The sequence below is a fragment of the Arvicanthis niloticus genome, chromosome 17 (assembly GCF_011762505.2).
Source record: "Arvicanthis niloticus isolate mArvNil1 chromosome 17, mArvNil1.pat.X, whole genome shotgun sequence".
NCBI lineage: Eukaryota > Metazoa > Chordata > Mammalia > Rodentia > Muridae > Arvicanthis > Arvicanthis niloticus.
In genome coordinates, this window is record NC_047674.1 from 11,623,148 (window position 1) to 11,638,751 (window position 15,604).

The 15,604-nt window shown below is 44.8% G+C and overlaps 1 protein-coding gene across 2 annotated transcripts in view; it reads left to right on the plus strand.

Annotated features, from left to right (window-relative positions):
* The window catches only part of Thap4 (THAP domain containing 4), a 43,497-nt gene extending 31,788 nt beyond the window's left edge, over window positions 1-11,709 (plus strand). For both annotated transcript variants that reach the window (XM_034521891.2, XM_034521892.2), the window contains 3 exons: window positions 2,186-2,295; window positions 3,508-3,611; window positions 11,413-11,709. In XM_034521891.2, the coding sequence (XP_034377782.1) occupies window positions 2,186-2,295; window positions 3,508-3,611; window positions 11,413-11,532 (334 nt within the window). In that variant the 3' untranslated portion in view covers window positions 11,533-11,709. The remainder of the gene's footprint in view (window positions 1-2,185; window positions 2,296-3,507; window positions 3,612-11,412) is intronic.
* Window positions 11,710-15,604: the final 3,895 nt, after the last annotated feature.

The following is a 15,604-nucleotide window of genomic DNA, read 5'->3' on the forward strand; positions in this document are numbered from 1 at the left end:
ACACATCTTACTTGGGACAGGGCGGGTGATCATCCGCAACTTCATGGTCCTCGGTCTGCACTGTTTTTATCATTCCACGCCTTCTGTGACGCTCGCTACAGCAGCGGTTGTCCTTCTGTCATTTTCTTTCCATAGGCATTTCCATTTGGCACAAGTCTTGTCACCTCTAACCTACATGACCCAGACAAACTTCTCTCATCTGCTCTACCCTTCTTCATTTCCTCCTCATTACTACAGCACTTTAAGGGCCCATTTTATATGTCATTTTAACTCACCCAGATCCAGCAAAACTTCTTCTGCCTTGTAGATCACACCCAGCAAGGGGCCCAGCTAAGCAACTAACTAAAGCTCCATTCCCAGGTTGCCTCCTGAATGAACTTATTTCAATGGAGAAAACAGTCCTTTGTTGCTCAGTAACTGGCACACGACCTCACTTACCTTCCCTCAGCAGCTTCTGTCTCTTCTCTTTCAGACCTTGATTCATGGGGACCTCAGCCGTTGATAGCCAAGTGTCCCTAATGGCATATATTATATGAGCCAGGCCATGAGGAACTGACTTTTTTCCTGTTGTCCCAGGTTATTCAGCCTTTGTCCCTAGAAGGGATGGCTTACATGACTCAGCTGCTTCCACAGCATTCAGACTGATCCCATGTACCCTGCGTTCCACAGCGAACCAAGCTGGCAGTTTTTTCCCTTCCTTCTTACAAGTCTCTCCCACTGCAAGTTATTCCAAGGCAGAGTATTCCCCACTCGACTTTTTGTGTACTCTGTCTGTACAGAATCATAGATCTTGCCTTTCCAAGTGTCAGGAGCGCCTGGGAGGTACTTCTGTCATCTTTACCTTAGTTTTCAATCTTCACTAGCTGACTCTTCCCGTGGGATTCAAGTTTTTAATCACAGGAGGGACCCTAACACAGCTCTGATTTGTGTTCTCTTTCTCTTTTGCATCTCTCCCAGCAGCAGGAAGTGGAGAACCAGCAACTCTTAACTCATCCCTTTTTTCTAATTACCTGCTGAATTAGAGACTAGCATGGAGGATGAGAACTGCATGGCCCGTGCGTTGTAATTCTTTCTTTCCATAAGCAGGGTCTTGCCGGGCAGCCATCCTGGCATCTGTTGATAGCCAAGTTGTGTATTTTATTAGCATAGTAGCCATCACAAATGCTATTGCAGCTTGCTGGCGTCTTGCCCATTTGTGCATCTTTCCAGGACTGCATCGTATTCTCTAGTCCTTCGACTGTCTTCAGGTTGAGCCCCACTCATTACAGAGGAATGTCACTTGGTGAACATGGAACAAGAAAGCTGTCCTGACTGAGCACTGCCTCCCACCTCCATAGATACTCCGCCCTCCAGTGTCTCAACATTAGTTATATGTCTTACTGCCCATGCAGCTGCCGCCATAGCAAGAAGGCACATATCTCATACCAAAAGAGAGATTGCCCTGATATTCTATCCTAAGATAGTTTGATCTTGGTTGTGTTTGCTACACAAAGCAAAGAGTGTACAATTGCTGTTCCCAAATTCATCATAGATCTGCTGCTCCACGTTAGGACATGAGTTTGTTGTGTGAACTTTCCCAAGGAGACATGAACAGATATCTGTTCACCAACTACAGACCAAAGCTAAGACTTTGGTTGTCAAACAAATGAGATTATTGAGGTTCCTTATAAAGCTGTAGATGATCTTCAAACATCAGTAACTCCTCAAAGCCCCATCCCATCCCATAGATGACGACTTCACGGAGGCCCACTTTCCAGTTTCCAGTTACTGTAAGTACTTCAGCAGCTCCCTAAGTCACTGTGGCTCAGAGGTGAGGCAGAGGAGAACAATGGCTAGATCCAGGGGTCCTGTGAGTCTCCCCTTCTGCTAGGCGTGTTAAAAATTCTTACTAGCTAGGTCATGGTGACACGTGCCTTTAATCCCAGCACTTGGGAGACAGAGCCAGACTGTGAGTTTCAGGCCTACACGGTGGGACCCTGTCTGAAAAGAACAAAAGTTCCTTTACTGCTGCGTAGAACTAGTTGTCACTGTGCTGCTTGCTTCTCGTCACTGTGACTGTGAGACTAAGGTATTCCGCAGGGTGCCATGGGACACTGATGGTGTACCCAGAGGAAAGCCAGTACATCTAGTGGGACAGCCCTTTGAGGCCGCGCATATCTCTTTCACATCTCTGTTTCCCATCCAGGTTCAACTCCTTCCATCCAGAAACACACAAGCCAATGCACAGAGAGTGTGGCTTCATCCGCCTCAAGCCTGACACCAACAAGGTGGCCTTTGTCAGTGCCCAGAACACAGGTATGGTGCCCCTAACCCAGGGCCTGCTGGTCAGTATTACAAAGATCTCTCTGTGACTCCAAACGCATTTGTTCTCATGGTGTATATTGTAGGGACAGTGAGGATATAGTTCTCCATACACTTGAGCCTTCTTCCTAGTACCACCTTCGTTTTGGTACTACATCTGTGCCAACACAGTACATGCCGAAAGGATAGGTCCTAACAAGAACAGGCCACTGGCCACATGGTCCTTGTCTGGAAGTCTAGCAAGCTGATGTCTCAGAAATCACTCAACAGCCTATATGACCTTGACCATGCCCAGTCTCACTCCTGTTCAGAATTAATCAGCTTGGAATGGAGCTACCACCACGCACTGTCAAACATGGGCGTATACAAAAGCCAGAGAGAGGGCTGTCTGTCGCTAGCTCCTTCCCCAGCAAAGGGTAGAACTATACCTGAGGGTATAGTATACTACTAGCCCATTGAGAAGTGCAAATAGGAGGCTGGGGTCCAGGCAGCTGCAGAAGGAGGCTGGGGTCCAGGCAGCTGCAGAAGGAGGCCGGGGTCCAGACAGCTGCAGAAGGAGGCCGGGGTCCAGACAGCTGCAGAAGGAGGCCGGGGTCCAGACAGCTGCAGTAGGGAGCCGGGGTCCAGACATCTCTACAGAGATGACCCTCCATCGAGCATTTGTCCTTGTGCTCCCCATTACTTAGAAGTGTGAGTGAGGCAGGGGGATTTCTTAACTATGAACTCCAAACCACCCTAAGCAATATAATGAGATCCCTTCCCCAAAACAAGTATGGGTGTTGGGGAGATAACTTCGTAGGCAAAGTGCTTACTATGTATGTGTAAGGACCTGAGTCTGGATCCCTAATATCCATATAACAACAGAGCATAGACACAGGCCAATCTCTAGGGCTTTCTGGCTGGCAACCAGCCTGGCAAAGAGATGAGGTCCAAGTTCAGTCAGAGACTGAATGTGTCTCAAAGAAAAGTAAGATAGAAAGCAGAGGAAAACACTCAACGCCAGCCTCTGACCACACAGGAGTGAGCAAGAGAAAAAGTTCTGAGTCACTTTCTTCATATCTGCAAGAATGGCTCATCTCCCTTCAAGGGAAAAGGGAGAGACACTATAACCTGGATGGTCACAACGCTCAGGTTTCCCTCGACTGTCTCACAGGCATCAGAAGGTAGGAGTGGCTTGGGATCACACTAACTGCCCCTCCCTTGCAGGGATTGTGGAAGTGGAGGAGGGTGAAGTGAACGGGCAGGAGCTGAGTGTTTCATCCCATTCCATCTCCAGGATCTCCTTTGCCAAGGAGCCCCATGTGGAGCAGGTGAGCCCAACCTCCTCCCAGATGTTCCCAGACTGTTTGCCTTGGCAGCGGTACCACACTGCTCTGTAGACTTAGCTGCTTCCTGCTCCTCTGGTCCTCATCACACACTCTCCCTACTGTTAATACCTGCCCCCTGTACCCTGTAGACTTATTGTCTTTGCATCACAGATAGCCCTTTATGTTTGTGCTTTATTCTTTTGTAAATATGCCCAAATTTATTAGACAGATTTCTCCTAAGTTACCGAGCTGGAGGGTAAGTGCACTTCAAACGCGATCCTGGTAAGTGCCTGGCATTGCCTGAGTCCCTGCTTCCTGCCCCAGTGCCATTGTTGTTTTCAGTCTGACCTTTTCTATGCTATTGGTCATTTTATTTATTACCTTGTATGTTAATACGTTCTGTTTATGCTGGGTCTTCTGTAGGTTGAGATTCTGTTACTGACTTAGAGGAGGTTTTTTATATGCTGTGGCTGTTATCTGCGGTCTGTCCGATGTGTGACTAGTGTGGCCCAAGGCAATGCCTTCATTTATAATGCTGTCTGCCCCAGATGTTTCCTTTATCACATCTGAACTCAGGTTCCTACTTCAGAATTTGCTTTATACTCCAGAATAATAATAATAACAACAACCATAATAATGGTATCATCTCATTTTCCTGTGCTGCTGTAGCTTTGCTTTTCTCCGTTAGATCTTTAATCTGTCATTCTTGCCTTTCTGTGTGATTCAAGATGCTCTCTATCATTTGCCTGCCGAGCAACCTGTAGTCCTTACGTGGTTTACAAGGTGCTATGTGTCTTAGGCTATGCTCGTGTGAACATAGGCTCTGGCTCTTCCCAGCTGCTTGTTCACTTTTTACCAGCAATACATCATTTAAGAGCAGATGCCTTTATATTCCTAGAACTTGCTATGTAGACCAAGCTTCCCTTGAACTCTGATCCTCCAGCCTCTACCCTTGAGCCCTGTGATCAGTGTGTCTCAGCACACCCAGTGTGGGTAACTTTTCAGTCGAATCTATGACTTCTCAGCGGACTCAGTTGGGTGCAGCTTTGTTCAGTGCTGATGAGGAGACATGAGATCCCAGACTCAGTTCCCGCACAGGAGCGGTGTGGGGCTTTGCTGTTTAGCACTGCATAGGATGCTTGCAGCCCTGGGTTCGATCAACAGCACCACAGTACATGAAGACTGCATTCAGTACACAGCTTAAGCTGAGGGTAATGACATAGCCAAATGTATCAGCACAGTTGTCTACCATGGTGACTTCAGTTCTCATGTATGTCACACGGGCAAAGCTTCAACCGTGTAAGTCTTTCTTGTTAGAACAGCTTATGTGTAGCCGGGCGGTGATGGCACACGCCTTTAATCCCAGCACTTGGGAGGCAGAGGCAGGCAGATTTCTGAGTTCAAGGCCAGCCTGGTCTACAGAGTGAGTTCCAAGACAGCCAGGGATATACAGAGAAACCCTGTCTCGAAGGAAAAAAAAAAAAAAAAAAAAAAAAGAACAGCTTATGTGCTTTAAGTATAGTTTTTGGCTATGTACCTAGAGTTTTTCTCTACTTCCTCTTTTGATTGATTATTGACAGTTCTAAGGAAATGTCTTGGGTTTTCTGTTGTTCTTCATTTGAAACAAGGTCTCACTGTGTTTCTCAGGTTGGTCTAACATCTCTGAACTTACGTAATCCTTTCTTCCTGTGCTGAGACTGTGGTTTTTATCCTCATGGCCAGCTAGACTTGGGACTTTCAGTATTATTTCTGCTGGACTGGAATGATTCTGTATTTTCCAACAGCTAGGGTCTTTGGCGTGAAACTGGATTCAGTTTTGTAGCCTCTCCTGAGAAGAACCTGTATTGCTCCTCTTTCTGCTAGCACTGCAGGAAAATAGTGTCTCCAACACATGAGCCGTGCTTGCTCTTGATATCTAACTCCTACTCATGATATAGTTGTTAGAATGTTTTGGGAATTTCCTGGGGCCTCTTTGTAGCCAAATACATTCTCAGTATTTATAGCATTTGCTTAGTTTTTGTGTACATAGCTCTGATCCAGCACCACACTCTTCTAGTTATCCAGAGCTTACTTTGGGGACTGCATGGCCTCAGTGGTTAAGAGCACATTCTACACTCCTGGACTCACTCAGTTCCCAGCACATACATAACAGCCTGTAACTCTGACTCCAGAAGATCGCACCTCAGCATCCATGGAGACCTACACTCGTATGTATACATATTCACATGCAGACACATAATTGCAGTGGTTCTTTAAAGTTGACCCTGCACACTGAGAAACAGTATCTAGATTGTACCTAGAGCTGCTCTGGACTTTACAGAGCTTCCTGGTCTGCACTCTCTCCAGCCTAGAGCTGCTGCTAGGGACCCCTCACCAGTGTCACTCATGAAGCTCCTGTTAAAATGCCACCTCTGCTGGCATCCCTTTGTTTTCTGATCTCTGCTTTTTTCTCTCATTGCTTGCTCTTTTGCTCTGTTTCCTAGGAGACTCTCACAGTTATATCCCAACTGCCATATTGTATTTTTCATTTTGTTGTTATGGGTTCATTTCTTCTCCTCCTCTTTTGAACCCTTTCTTAGCATTACTCATTTCATCCTTGGGTACATCAGGGTTTTGTATGTTTCATTTTTAAGAACTCTTTAGTTCTTTATCCTGTTTCTTAATTGAGTTATTTTTCTTGATACTTTTGCTATACAGAAGCTTTTTAGCTTCATGAGGTACCACTTATTTACCAATGCCTATGCTATCAGAGTCCTGTTTACAGAGTGCTTTCCTGTGCCGGTGAGTTAAGGCAGATTCTGCCAGGGACATTTTGTCAGGTGAGGGCTCACCTCTTTCCCAAGTGACTCTAGCTTATGTCAAGTTGACAAAAATCTAACCTTGTCTGATTTAGTAGAAATGCTTTGGGTTTCTCTGCATTTAGAATGATGTTAGCTATGTGCTTGCTATTCTGCCTTTATAGTGTTGAGATATGTCTTTTGTATCCCTACAGGGGACTTCTATGTCCAGAACTTTTATCATGAAGGGAAGTTGGATTTTTGTTAGCCCTTTACTATATCAAATGAGATGATCTTTCTGGTTTCTGTCTTTTAGTATATTTGTTTGTGAATTTACATATATTGAACTATCCCTGCATCTCTGGGATGAAACTAATTTGATCAATTTGATCATGGTAGATAATCTTTTTGATGTATTCTTAAATACAGTCTGCAAGTGTTTTTGTTGAGAACTTTTATACCTATGTTCATAAGTAATATTGGTCCATAATTTTGTTGTTGTTGTTGTTGTTGCTGCTGCTGTTATGGAATCTTTGTTGTTGTTTGTTTGTTTGTTTGTTTTTCAAGACAGGGTTTCTCTGTGTAGACCTACCTGGCTGTCCTGGAACTCACTCTGTAGACCAGGCTGGCCTCGAACTCAGAAATCCACCTGCCTCTGCCTCCCAAGTGCTGGGATTAAAGGCTTGCACCACCACTGCCCAGCTGATTGATGTTTTGTTTTTAAATCCAGTATTTCTTTGTCTTGTTTTTTGTCTGATGACGTCTCTATTGGTGAGTATAGGGTTTCAACATCAGTATAATTGTGTGAGGATCAAAATGTGATTTTTAGTAGGAGTAGAATTTTTTAATGAACTTGGGTGTTCTTGTGTTTGTGCACAAACTATTAGAATTGTAATATGCTCTTAGTGGATTTTCCTTTAACAAATATGTGGTGGCCTTCCCTATCTTAGTTTTAGTTTGAGATCTATTTGGTTACATACTGAAATGGATATATACCTGCTTGTACCAGGGTTCCATTTGCTTGGAGTTCCTTTTGCACTCTTTTACCTAAGGATGTCTGTCCTTGATGGTGAGGTGTGATTATTGGAAGCATCAAAAAGATAGATCTTGTTCTCTGATGCAGTTTGTTAGCCTGTGTCTTTTTATTGGGGGAATTGAGACCATTAATAGAGAGTTACTGGTTCTGCAGAGGTGGCTCAGTGATTAAAAGTGCTTGTCACTTTTGCATGGGAGCCCATATGAGGGCTCACAAACATCTATAACTTCCATTCCAGATGATTCAGGCCATCTTCTGTCATTCACAGACACCAAGCGTGCACATGGAACACAGACATACATGCAAGCAAACTATCATAAAATAAAATAAGTAAATTTAAAAGAAAATAAGAGTTTTTGAGCAGTGTTCATTAATTCCTGATACGTTGCTGCTATTGTTGTTGGTTTGTTTTGTTTTTCTTTAAAGACTACTTGTGGTATCTGTTCTAAGATTATTTATTCCTTGTGTCTTATTGAGTGTAGTTAATCTTACCTTTAGACTTAAGGGGTTTTTTTCAGTGTCTTCTGTAGAGCTAGTTTGGTGGACAAAAACATCTTTTTTATGATTTATTTATTTTATGTATATAAGTACACCATTGCTCTCTTCAGACACACCAGAAGAGGGCATCAGACCCCATTGCAGATGGTTGTGAGCCACCATGTGGTTGCTTTGAATTGAACTCAGGACCTCTAACTAGAAGAGCAGTCAGTGCTCTTAACCACTAGGCCATCTCTCCAGCCCAGAAAGAAACATCTTAAATTTGTTTTTATCATGGAATATCTTCTATCATGATTGATGTTTTTTGCTGGGTATAGTAGTCTGGGCTTGTATCTGTGGTCTTTCAGAGTTTATAGCATATTCATCCAGGCCCTTCTGTCTTTTAGACTCTCCACTGAAAAGTCAGTGGCCCTGCATTTATATGTGATGTGGTCTTTTTTCCTTGCAGTTTTAATATCCTATCTTTGTTCTGTGTACTTAATGTTTGATTATGTGTAGTGGGAGTTTCTTTTCTGCTCTTGATTATTTTGTGTTCTATATGCTTCTTGCACCCTCTTTCTTTGGGAAATTTTTATACAGGGTTTTGCTAAACATTTTCTATGCCTTTGATCTAGGTTTCTGTTTTGTCCTTTGTACCTATTATTTGTAGGTTTGGTCTTTTCATAGTAGTGTCCCAGATTTTCTGAATGTTCTGTGCCTGGGTTTTTTAGATCTAAAATTTTCTATTACCTTGTCTTCCAGATGTGAAATTCTGTCTTCCATTTGGTTTGATCAGTTGAGAGAGCGTGGAGGGGGTGGGGGGTGATCTAAGCATTTTGTTTGATTTCCTGAGTTCTTGATCAAGGGTTTTATTCTTTAGTAATTCTATTTCTTTATAAATTCTATTTTCATATCATGAATTGTTTTCATTAATTTAGTCAACAATTTACTTGTGGTTTCTGGTCTTCATTAAGACATTTATTTATATCTTTTTTTTTTAGGATCATTGGATGTATTCATAGTTGCTATTTGAAGTCCTGTCTAATCTTTAGCTACATTGCTTTTCTCAGGAAAGACTACAATAAGGCGCTGATTCCTGGAGGGACAGGCTATGTATCTGGTTGTTTATGTTTGCGTTTGGGGATGTAACCTGTTATCTGAGCATGTGGAGTTAGGACAATTGTGGACATCTATCTGCTCATGCCTCTACTGGATACGTGTTGGGTCTCTGTTGGATTGTGGATCCCTGGATGAGTCATGGGAGCCACTTGGGTTTCAGGGACCAGTGTCTGACTAGCTGAAGTTGTGCTTGTAGCTTTAGACACAGAAAGCAGCCCCAGATGAACACAGGAAGTGGGAAGGGTGATGGGTGAGTGTCCAGGAAGGTGACTAACCCTGGTGGACTCTAAGGGTAAGTACTGTTCCTTTGGTCGTTAAGACAGGATCTCTCTGTGTAGTCCTGACTGTCCTAGAACTCACTGTGTAGACCAGGCTGGCCTCAGAGATTTGCCTGCCTGTACCTCCTTAAAACTGGGATTAAAAGCCATGTACCACCACTGTCTGGGCTGAGGCTGAGCCCCTTTGTATCTTGCCTCAGTTTCCTTTCTATCTCCTCTCCCTTCGTCCATGTTCCTCTTTCCGTCCCCAGGCTTTAGTCTATCTATTTCCTACTGTCCATTTTCCACTTCAGCTTATGCGCTTAATGTAATGTCTGACAGAATCCGTCTCCTCGTAACTCCAGGCTGGGCATCTTGCTGGGAGGCAGTCTCTTCATATTTCTCTTGACATACTTTCTTTTGGCTTTTATTCCTAAGTTTTTTCCCCCTCTAACATAAGAAGCTAAAGGGATAAATTGACACTTTGTTTACAGTCCCCTTCACAGAACAGACCTTAAACTAGACTTGCTGCTCTGTTTCTGCTTGGTTTTCCCCAACAACTCTTAGAAGTGAGGCTTGGAATCCCAGGGGAAGCCAGGTTATTGTTTAAACTAGACAGGCTCAATCCAAGAAAGCCATTTAACCCTCCTTGGGTCAGCAGGTATTCAAAGTGGGGTACCTACCCTGCCTCCTTACTCCCTATTTCTTGGTGTCTTCCTGGTACCCTTAAATAAGTGGGTTTTCTTTCTTTCTTTCTTTCTTTCTTTCTTTCTTTCTTTCTTTCTTTCTTTCTTTCTTTCTTTCTTTCTTTCTTGTGTGTGTGTCCCAGGCTGGCTGTGAACTCATGATACTCCTGCTTCTACCTCCAGTGGATTACAGTTGGCACTAGCACATCCAGGTTATTTAGTGCTAGAAATCTACCCAGGCTTCATGCAGGCACGCACTCTACCAACTGAACTACATCCTCAAATCCCTAACTAGAATTTTGTTTTGTTTGTCTGTTTTTAAATTTATTCAAAAGATAGATAAGGCTAAAGAGATAGCTTAGCACTTAAGAGCACTGGCCATTCTTCCTGAGTTCAATTCCCAGCAACCACATGGTGGCTCACAACCATCTCTAATGGGATCTGATGCCCTCTTCTGGTGTACACGAAGACAGAAGAACACTCATGTCCATTAAATAAATGAATGAGTTAGGTAGGTAGGAAGATAGATAGGTAGGTAGGTAGGTAGGTAGGTAGGTAGGTAGGTAGGTAGGTAGATAGATAGATAGATAGATAGATAGATAGATAGATAGATAGATAGATAGATAGATGGTGTATGCATGTGGTCCTCTATTAGAGCAATAAGCACTCAACCACTCTCTGGGACCATCTCTCTAACTCCTTAACTAAACTTGTAATAACTGACATTTTTATCTTTTTCTCAGGAAAAGGGTTGGGAGTCCACATAATGGGTAAGGCAGAAGCAGCCGATGGTCCAGGAGCACTGAAGTGATAGGCCCTTAGAGAGTTCTTCAGACATTCATTTATCATATGGTCACACCGTGTCCACAAGCATCTTGACACGAGGACATGACTCAGACTCTACTTATTCTTGTGGAAAGAGCCATATAATATAATAGAACAGCGCTCCCCAAGTGCTGGCCCAGTGTCCTCCAAAATCACACATTTGCTGTGGTTTAGGGCTCAGATGAAAGCAGGAGATTACAGGCAGCAGAATGCCAGCATATGTTAACAGAGACCAAACAATGGGTCAGTTCTGGAAAGCTGAGCATATACCAGCTCATGTCCACCTGCTGCTTGGGAGAAGTGGCTGAGGAGCCTAGAGCCACAGCCTTGACCCTGGTATGTCCCATGGTGCCTCACACCCAGTGTCTTAACCTTGGTGGGGTAGTCCCGTCTCACAGACCTGTGACCGGTGATTGACACAGGTGGATGCTCCAGTGTTTGTTCAGTATTCATGTTTTTTCAGAGTAAAACCCAGGCTAGCTTGGAACCTGGCTGACCTAGAATTTGAGACAGGTCTCTTGTCCTGCCTGCTTTGTGCTAGGATTAAAGGCGTGTGCCACCACACCCAGCCTTTGTTGAATCCTTTGAAGATATAAACTTAAGTGTTCTGTCTTGTCTTCCACTCAGATCACTCGGAAATTCAGGCTGAATTCTGAAGGTAAACTTGAACAGACGGTCTCTATGGCAACCACTACACAGCCAATGACTCAGCATCTTCACATTACCTACAAGAAGGTGACCCCTTAACCCGAAGCCGGTCCCAGAGCCTGGGGGAGCCTGGCTCCTGCATCTAGCCCCCAGTTTAGTAGACATGGTGTGGTCGCAGGCTCTGCTGACTCTGAAGTATTGTCCAGATGTTCTTGTAATGGCATAGAAAACCAAATAAAAGGCCTTTATTTTTATGGCTGAAGATTTTGAATATTATCCCTGTGTAGACTGTACGTTTTTTACCTGTTGCTGATCGTTTGTCTTACAATCTTTAAGATATTAAGAAACATCCCTCCCTCTCCCCTTCCATCTCCACCTGATTTCCACAAGTTCTGTTTTTGCTTTTTGTAGTCCTAGGGATCCAACCCATGCTAGGCAAAGACTGTACTGAGTACTGTTCCTTCCAACACCCACCTCTCCTGTACGGAAACCCACCCTTCCTTCCTTCCCTCCCTCCCTCCTTCCTTCCTTCCTTCCTTTGTTCCTTTTTTCCTTCTTTTCTCTCTTTCTTTTTTTTCTTTCTTTCAACGTAGCCCAAGCTTGCTTTGAACTTAAAAAAAAATCCACCTGCCTCAGCCTCCCAAGTACTTGGCATCAGAGATCTGTACTACCAGGCCTGGAAAAGCTTTTTTCATAATACACCTCTGTATGGGAAACCTCATGTGGCATACAGAGACAGAGTCAAATACTGAAAAGTAGGGCAAAAATACTCAAGCTGTCAGAGGCGAACACCTGGGGACAAAAGACATTATTACCTTAGCACAGTTGTCAGTACCTTGGATCACCAAGGAAAGCCCTGGGCTGGTACCAGCAGCCATAGGCCATGTGAGCATGAAGACCGTGTCTAGAGTCAGCTCTGCTTGCCAAGGGGATCCTGTTGTGCTGTGGAGGGCCGCCACCTCCCCTGCACTCCTAGCTCCCTCCCTTTACCCTGTAGCCTGAAAGCTGTACCTAAAGTCTGCCTGTACCACTTCCAGTACCAGAGAGGTTGATTGTGTACTTTACAGCATGTAAGCAGATCTCACAGATGCTTGTCCCCTCCAACATGTTTGGTGAAGCACACACCCTCTTTCTCTCTTTTTTTTCCCCCCAAAGTATAGAGGTGGGACCCAGGACTCTGAGCAGTAGCCCCACCAGCCTAGCTAGCTCTCACCTTGCCTTCCATCAGCCTCTACCTGGAAGTCCTGTGTGTGACCATAATATCAGCAACGTGGCTGTCCCGTTCTCTGTTCCTTCTGGTTGTCATACTGGGATCCTCTCAAAAGCTGTCAGAGTTGGCCACCTGAGCCATGAGGCTGATGCGCTCATTTAATGCTTTCTCCTTGGGTGTGAGCTGTAGCGTAAGGGTGCCCTGGTGTGTCCAGAAACACCCAGTAGTCAGCACACCTCACTCCACCCGACTCCCAGTCCCACACTTACTTGTGAGCTCCCTGCAGTTTTACTGCAGTGCTGGTTTTACTTTGGCAGACAGCCCTTACTCAGATTATCCCCTAGAGGCCAAAAGGAGTCTGTGAACCTGTCGAGGCTGCCTGCGCCAGACTCAAGTCTATCCAGGTTCCAGAGCCCTGGATCTTTCTGGTGGAAATAGAGACCAAAGCCTGGGAAACATAGGTTCTTCATGCAAGTTGCTCAACTTCTGGACCTTTCCATGAACAAAAGCCAGGAGGTTTTTGTTTTGGAAACAAGGTCTCATGTAGCCTAAGCTGACCTCAAACTATGTAGCCAAAGATGACTTTGAACTCCTGATCCTCCTGCCTCTACCTCCCAAGTGCTTATGTTACAGGTGTGTGCCACCAAGCCTGGTTTTCTGCAGTGCTGAGGGTCAATCCCAGAGCTTCATGCATACTTGGAAAGCCCTTCACTGGGCCGCATCCCCAGCCCCAGGGCACTTTATATTTATTTCCTCTTATTTTCCCTGAGATGACATGTGAAGTTATAGTGCAGAGTCCATGACCACCTCACGGCAGTTAAATGTTAGCTTGACTGCATTGAAAAGCACCTAAAGATTATTAGTGCAGCACACCCTGGGTGTGTCTGAGAGGCTCCAGGCACTCGTAGATCACAGGGGCTCTGACCTAGTCCGTGGGTTAATCATTCCATGCATCCTAATGTGGTGCCTTTCGTAGGAAGTGGTGAACGGTAACAGGTGGAGCCTGGCTGGGAGGAATAAGTTAGGGAGTGTCCTCCTCCCCTGACTGCATTAGCTTCTGACCTATACGTTTAAAAGTATAGGTGAAGGACTGGGAGGGAGCTCAGGCAGTACAGTTCTTGAATTCAGTCTTGAGCACCTATGCAAAAAATGTATGGCTACATATCCCTATGTGGTGACTGTTCCCCAAGCAGTGCAACTGCCATCTTGAAAAACTGCCTGTTTGCGAAAGAGCATCCCAGCTGGCCTGCTAACTATATATGCGCCCCCCCCCCCCACCTTTGGAGGGTTGGGGAGGGTCAGGAAACTCCCCTGAGTATCAAGCCATTCCCTTCCACCCATTATAGACTGCTGTGCCTTAGTCGCACGTGACCTCTGGAAGGGGCGAGAGTCTATAGTCTGGGGGAGACTTGGAAGAGTTGAGCTTCATCTGTGTGCTGAGGGAAAGCCCCCATTCATCCCTGCTGGATAAGGTCATTCCAGGTGCAGTCTGTTGCTGGTGCAGGAGAGCACACACCCTGAAAGCAGCTCCTCATCTCTGCACGGTGAGAAAGCCCGGTGAAGTCAGCGGCTCGCTGGAGTGAGAAGTCTGGAATTTTGGTTTCTTTAAAAACACAGAAATATCGTAAGAATGTGGTTTTTTTTGTTTTAGCCCCAGGTGTGGGGAAATGTGGCTGCTTCAGAAAGAGAAGGGCTGCTACAGATACATGATGTGGGGTCCTGAAGGGAAAGGATTAGGAAAATCAACCCATTGTGCCAGTGGCCCTTAAATTCAGTCAGTTCCCCTCAGATTCGTAGAACACAGAAGGCTGTCTCTCTTATTGCAGGTTTGGGGGAGTGGGACAGGGTGGGGTTTGGGAAATAGAAATCAGGACACACTGATAAACTTGCAACTATAATTCAAGGCCCTCTGGAAAGTACGTGGGGGAGGTCTGTGGCCGCCAGAGCGAGCAGAGAAGGCAGCTGAGAGCTACAAGGTCACAGTGTGCTATCTTCTCAGTGTCATCCCAGGGATGTTTAGGTACTGCCCTTCTGTGGGGTGTTTTGTACCCCATTGCATGGGCAAGGTGCTCGCCCCCAAGAACTGTAGAGGCGCCTGCATTTGTCTGGGGGAGAAAGCAGCTAGAGGCCCTGTGAGGAACGGTTTCTAACTCAAGTTTAGGATTATGATTTTTTTTTAAGTTTATATTCTTTAATTCTGTTTCTTCTAAGCTGAACTTTTAAATTAAAATGTTGCTTAATTCTATAGGGTATATGCAGTATGATTAAAATTTAACTTTTGCTAGCCTAGATACCTTTCCTATTAAAGACAAAGTTTAAATACTGTGTGTTAATTTCTGCCTGTGCTAGGACACCAATTTGGTATGTGAGTTCAGAGGGATTTTGTCCTTTGGAATTGGTGGTTCTCCTAAGTTCACCTTGCTCATATAAATCATGTAAGTGGTTTTGCTGCCGGAATTCTAGAATAGGGCACATCTATTTCCTACAGGCACAGCCACCTCAGGGGCTCCCAGGGCGGCTCTGCCAGCACTCCCTAAAGCCAGCGTCAGAAGTATGTGAAGCCTTTTGTGTCATTTTGGAATTTTTCTAGTTTTTTTTTTTTTTTATGACTTTGCTTTCTTTTTTATTAAGATTTGTTTATTTTATGTATGTGAGTACATTGTCGTTCTCCTTGGACACACCAGAGGAGGGCATCGGATCCTACTACAGATGGTTGTGAGCCACCATGTGATTGTTGGGACTTGAACTCGGGACCTCTGGAAGAACAGCTAGTGCTCTTAACCGCTGAGCCATCTCTCTGGCCCTCTAGTTTGTTTTTGTGGTTGATTTCTAGAAATGGGATTGCTACTCAAAAGAGCAAATGCTTGTCCTGTTTAGGTACTGCCCTTCTGTAGGGTTTTTTGTACCCCATTGCATGGGCAAGGTGCTCACCCCCAAGAACTGCAGAGACTAGTATAAACT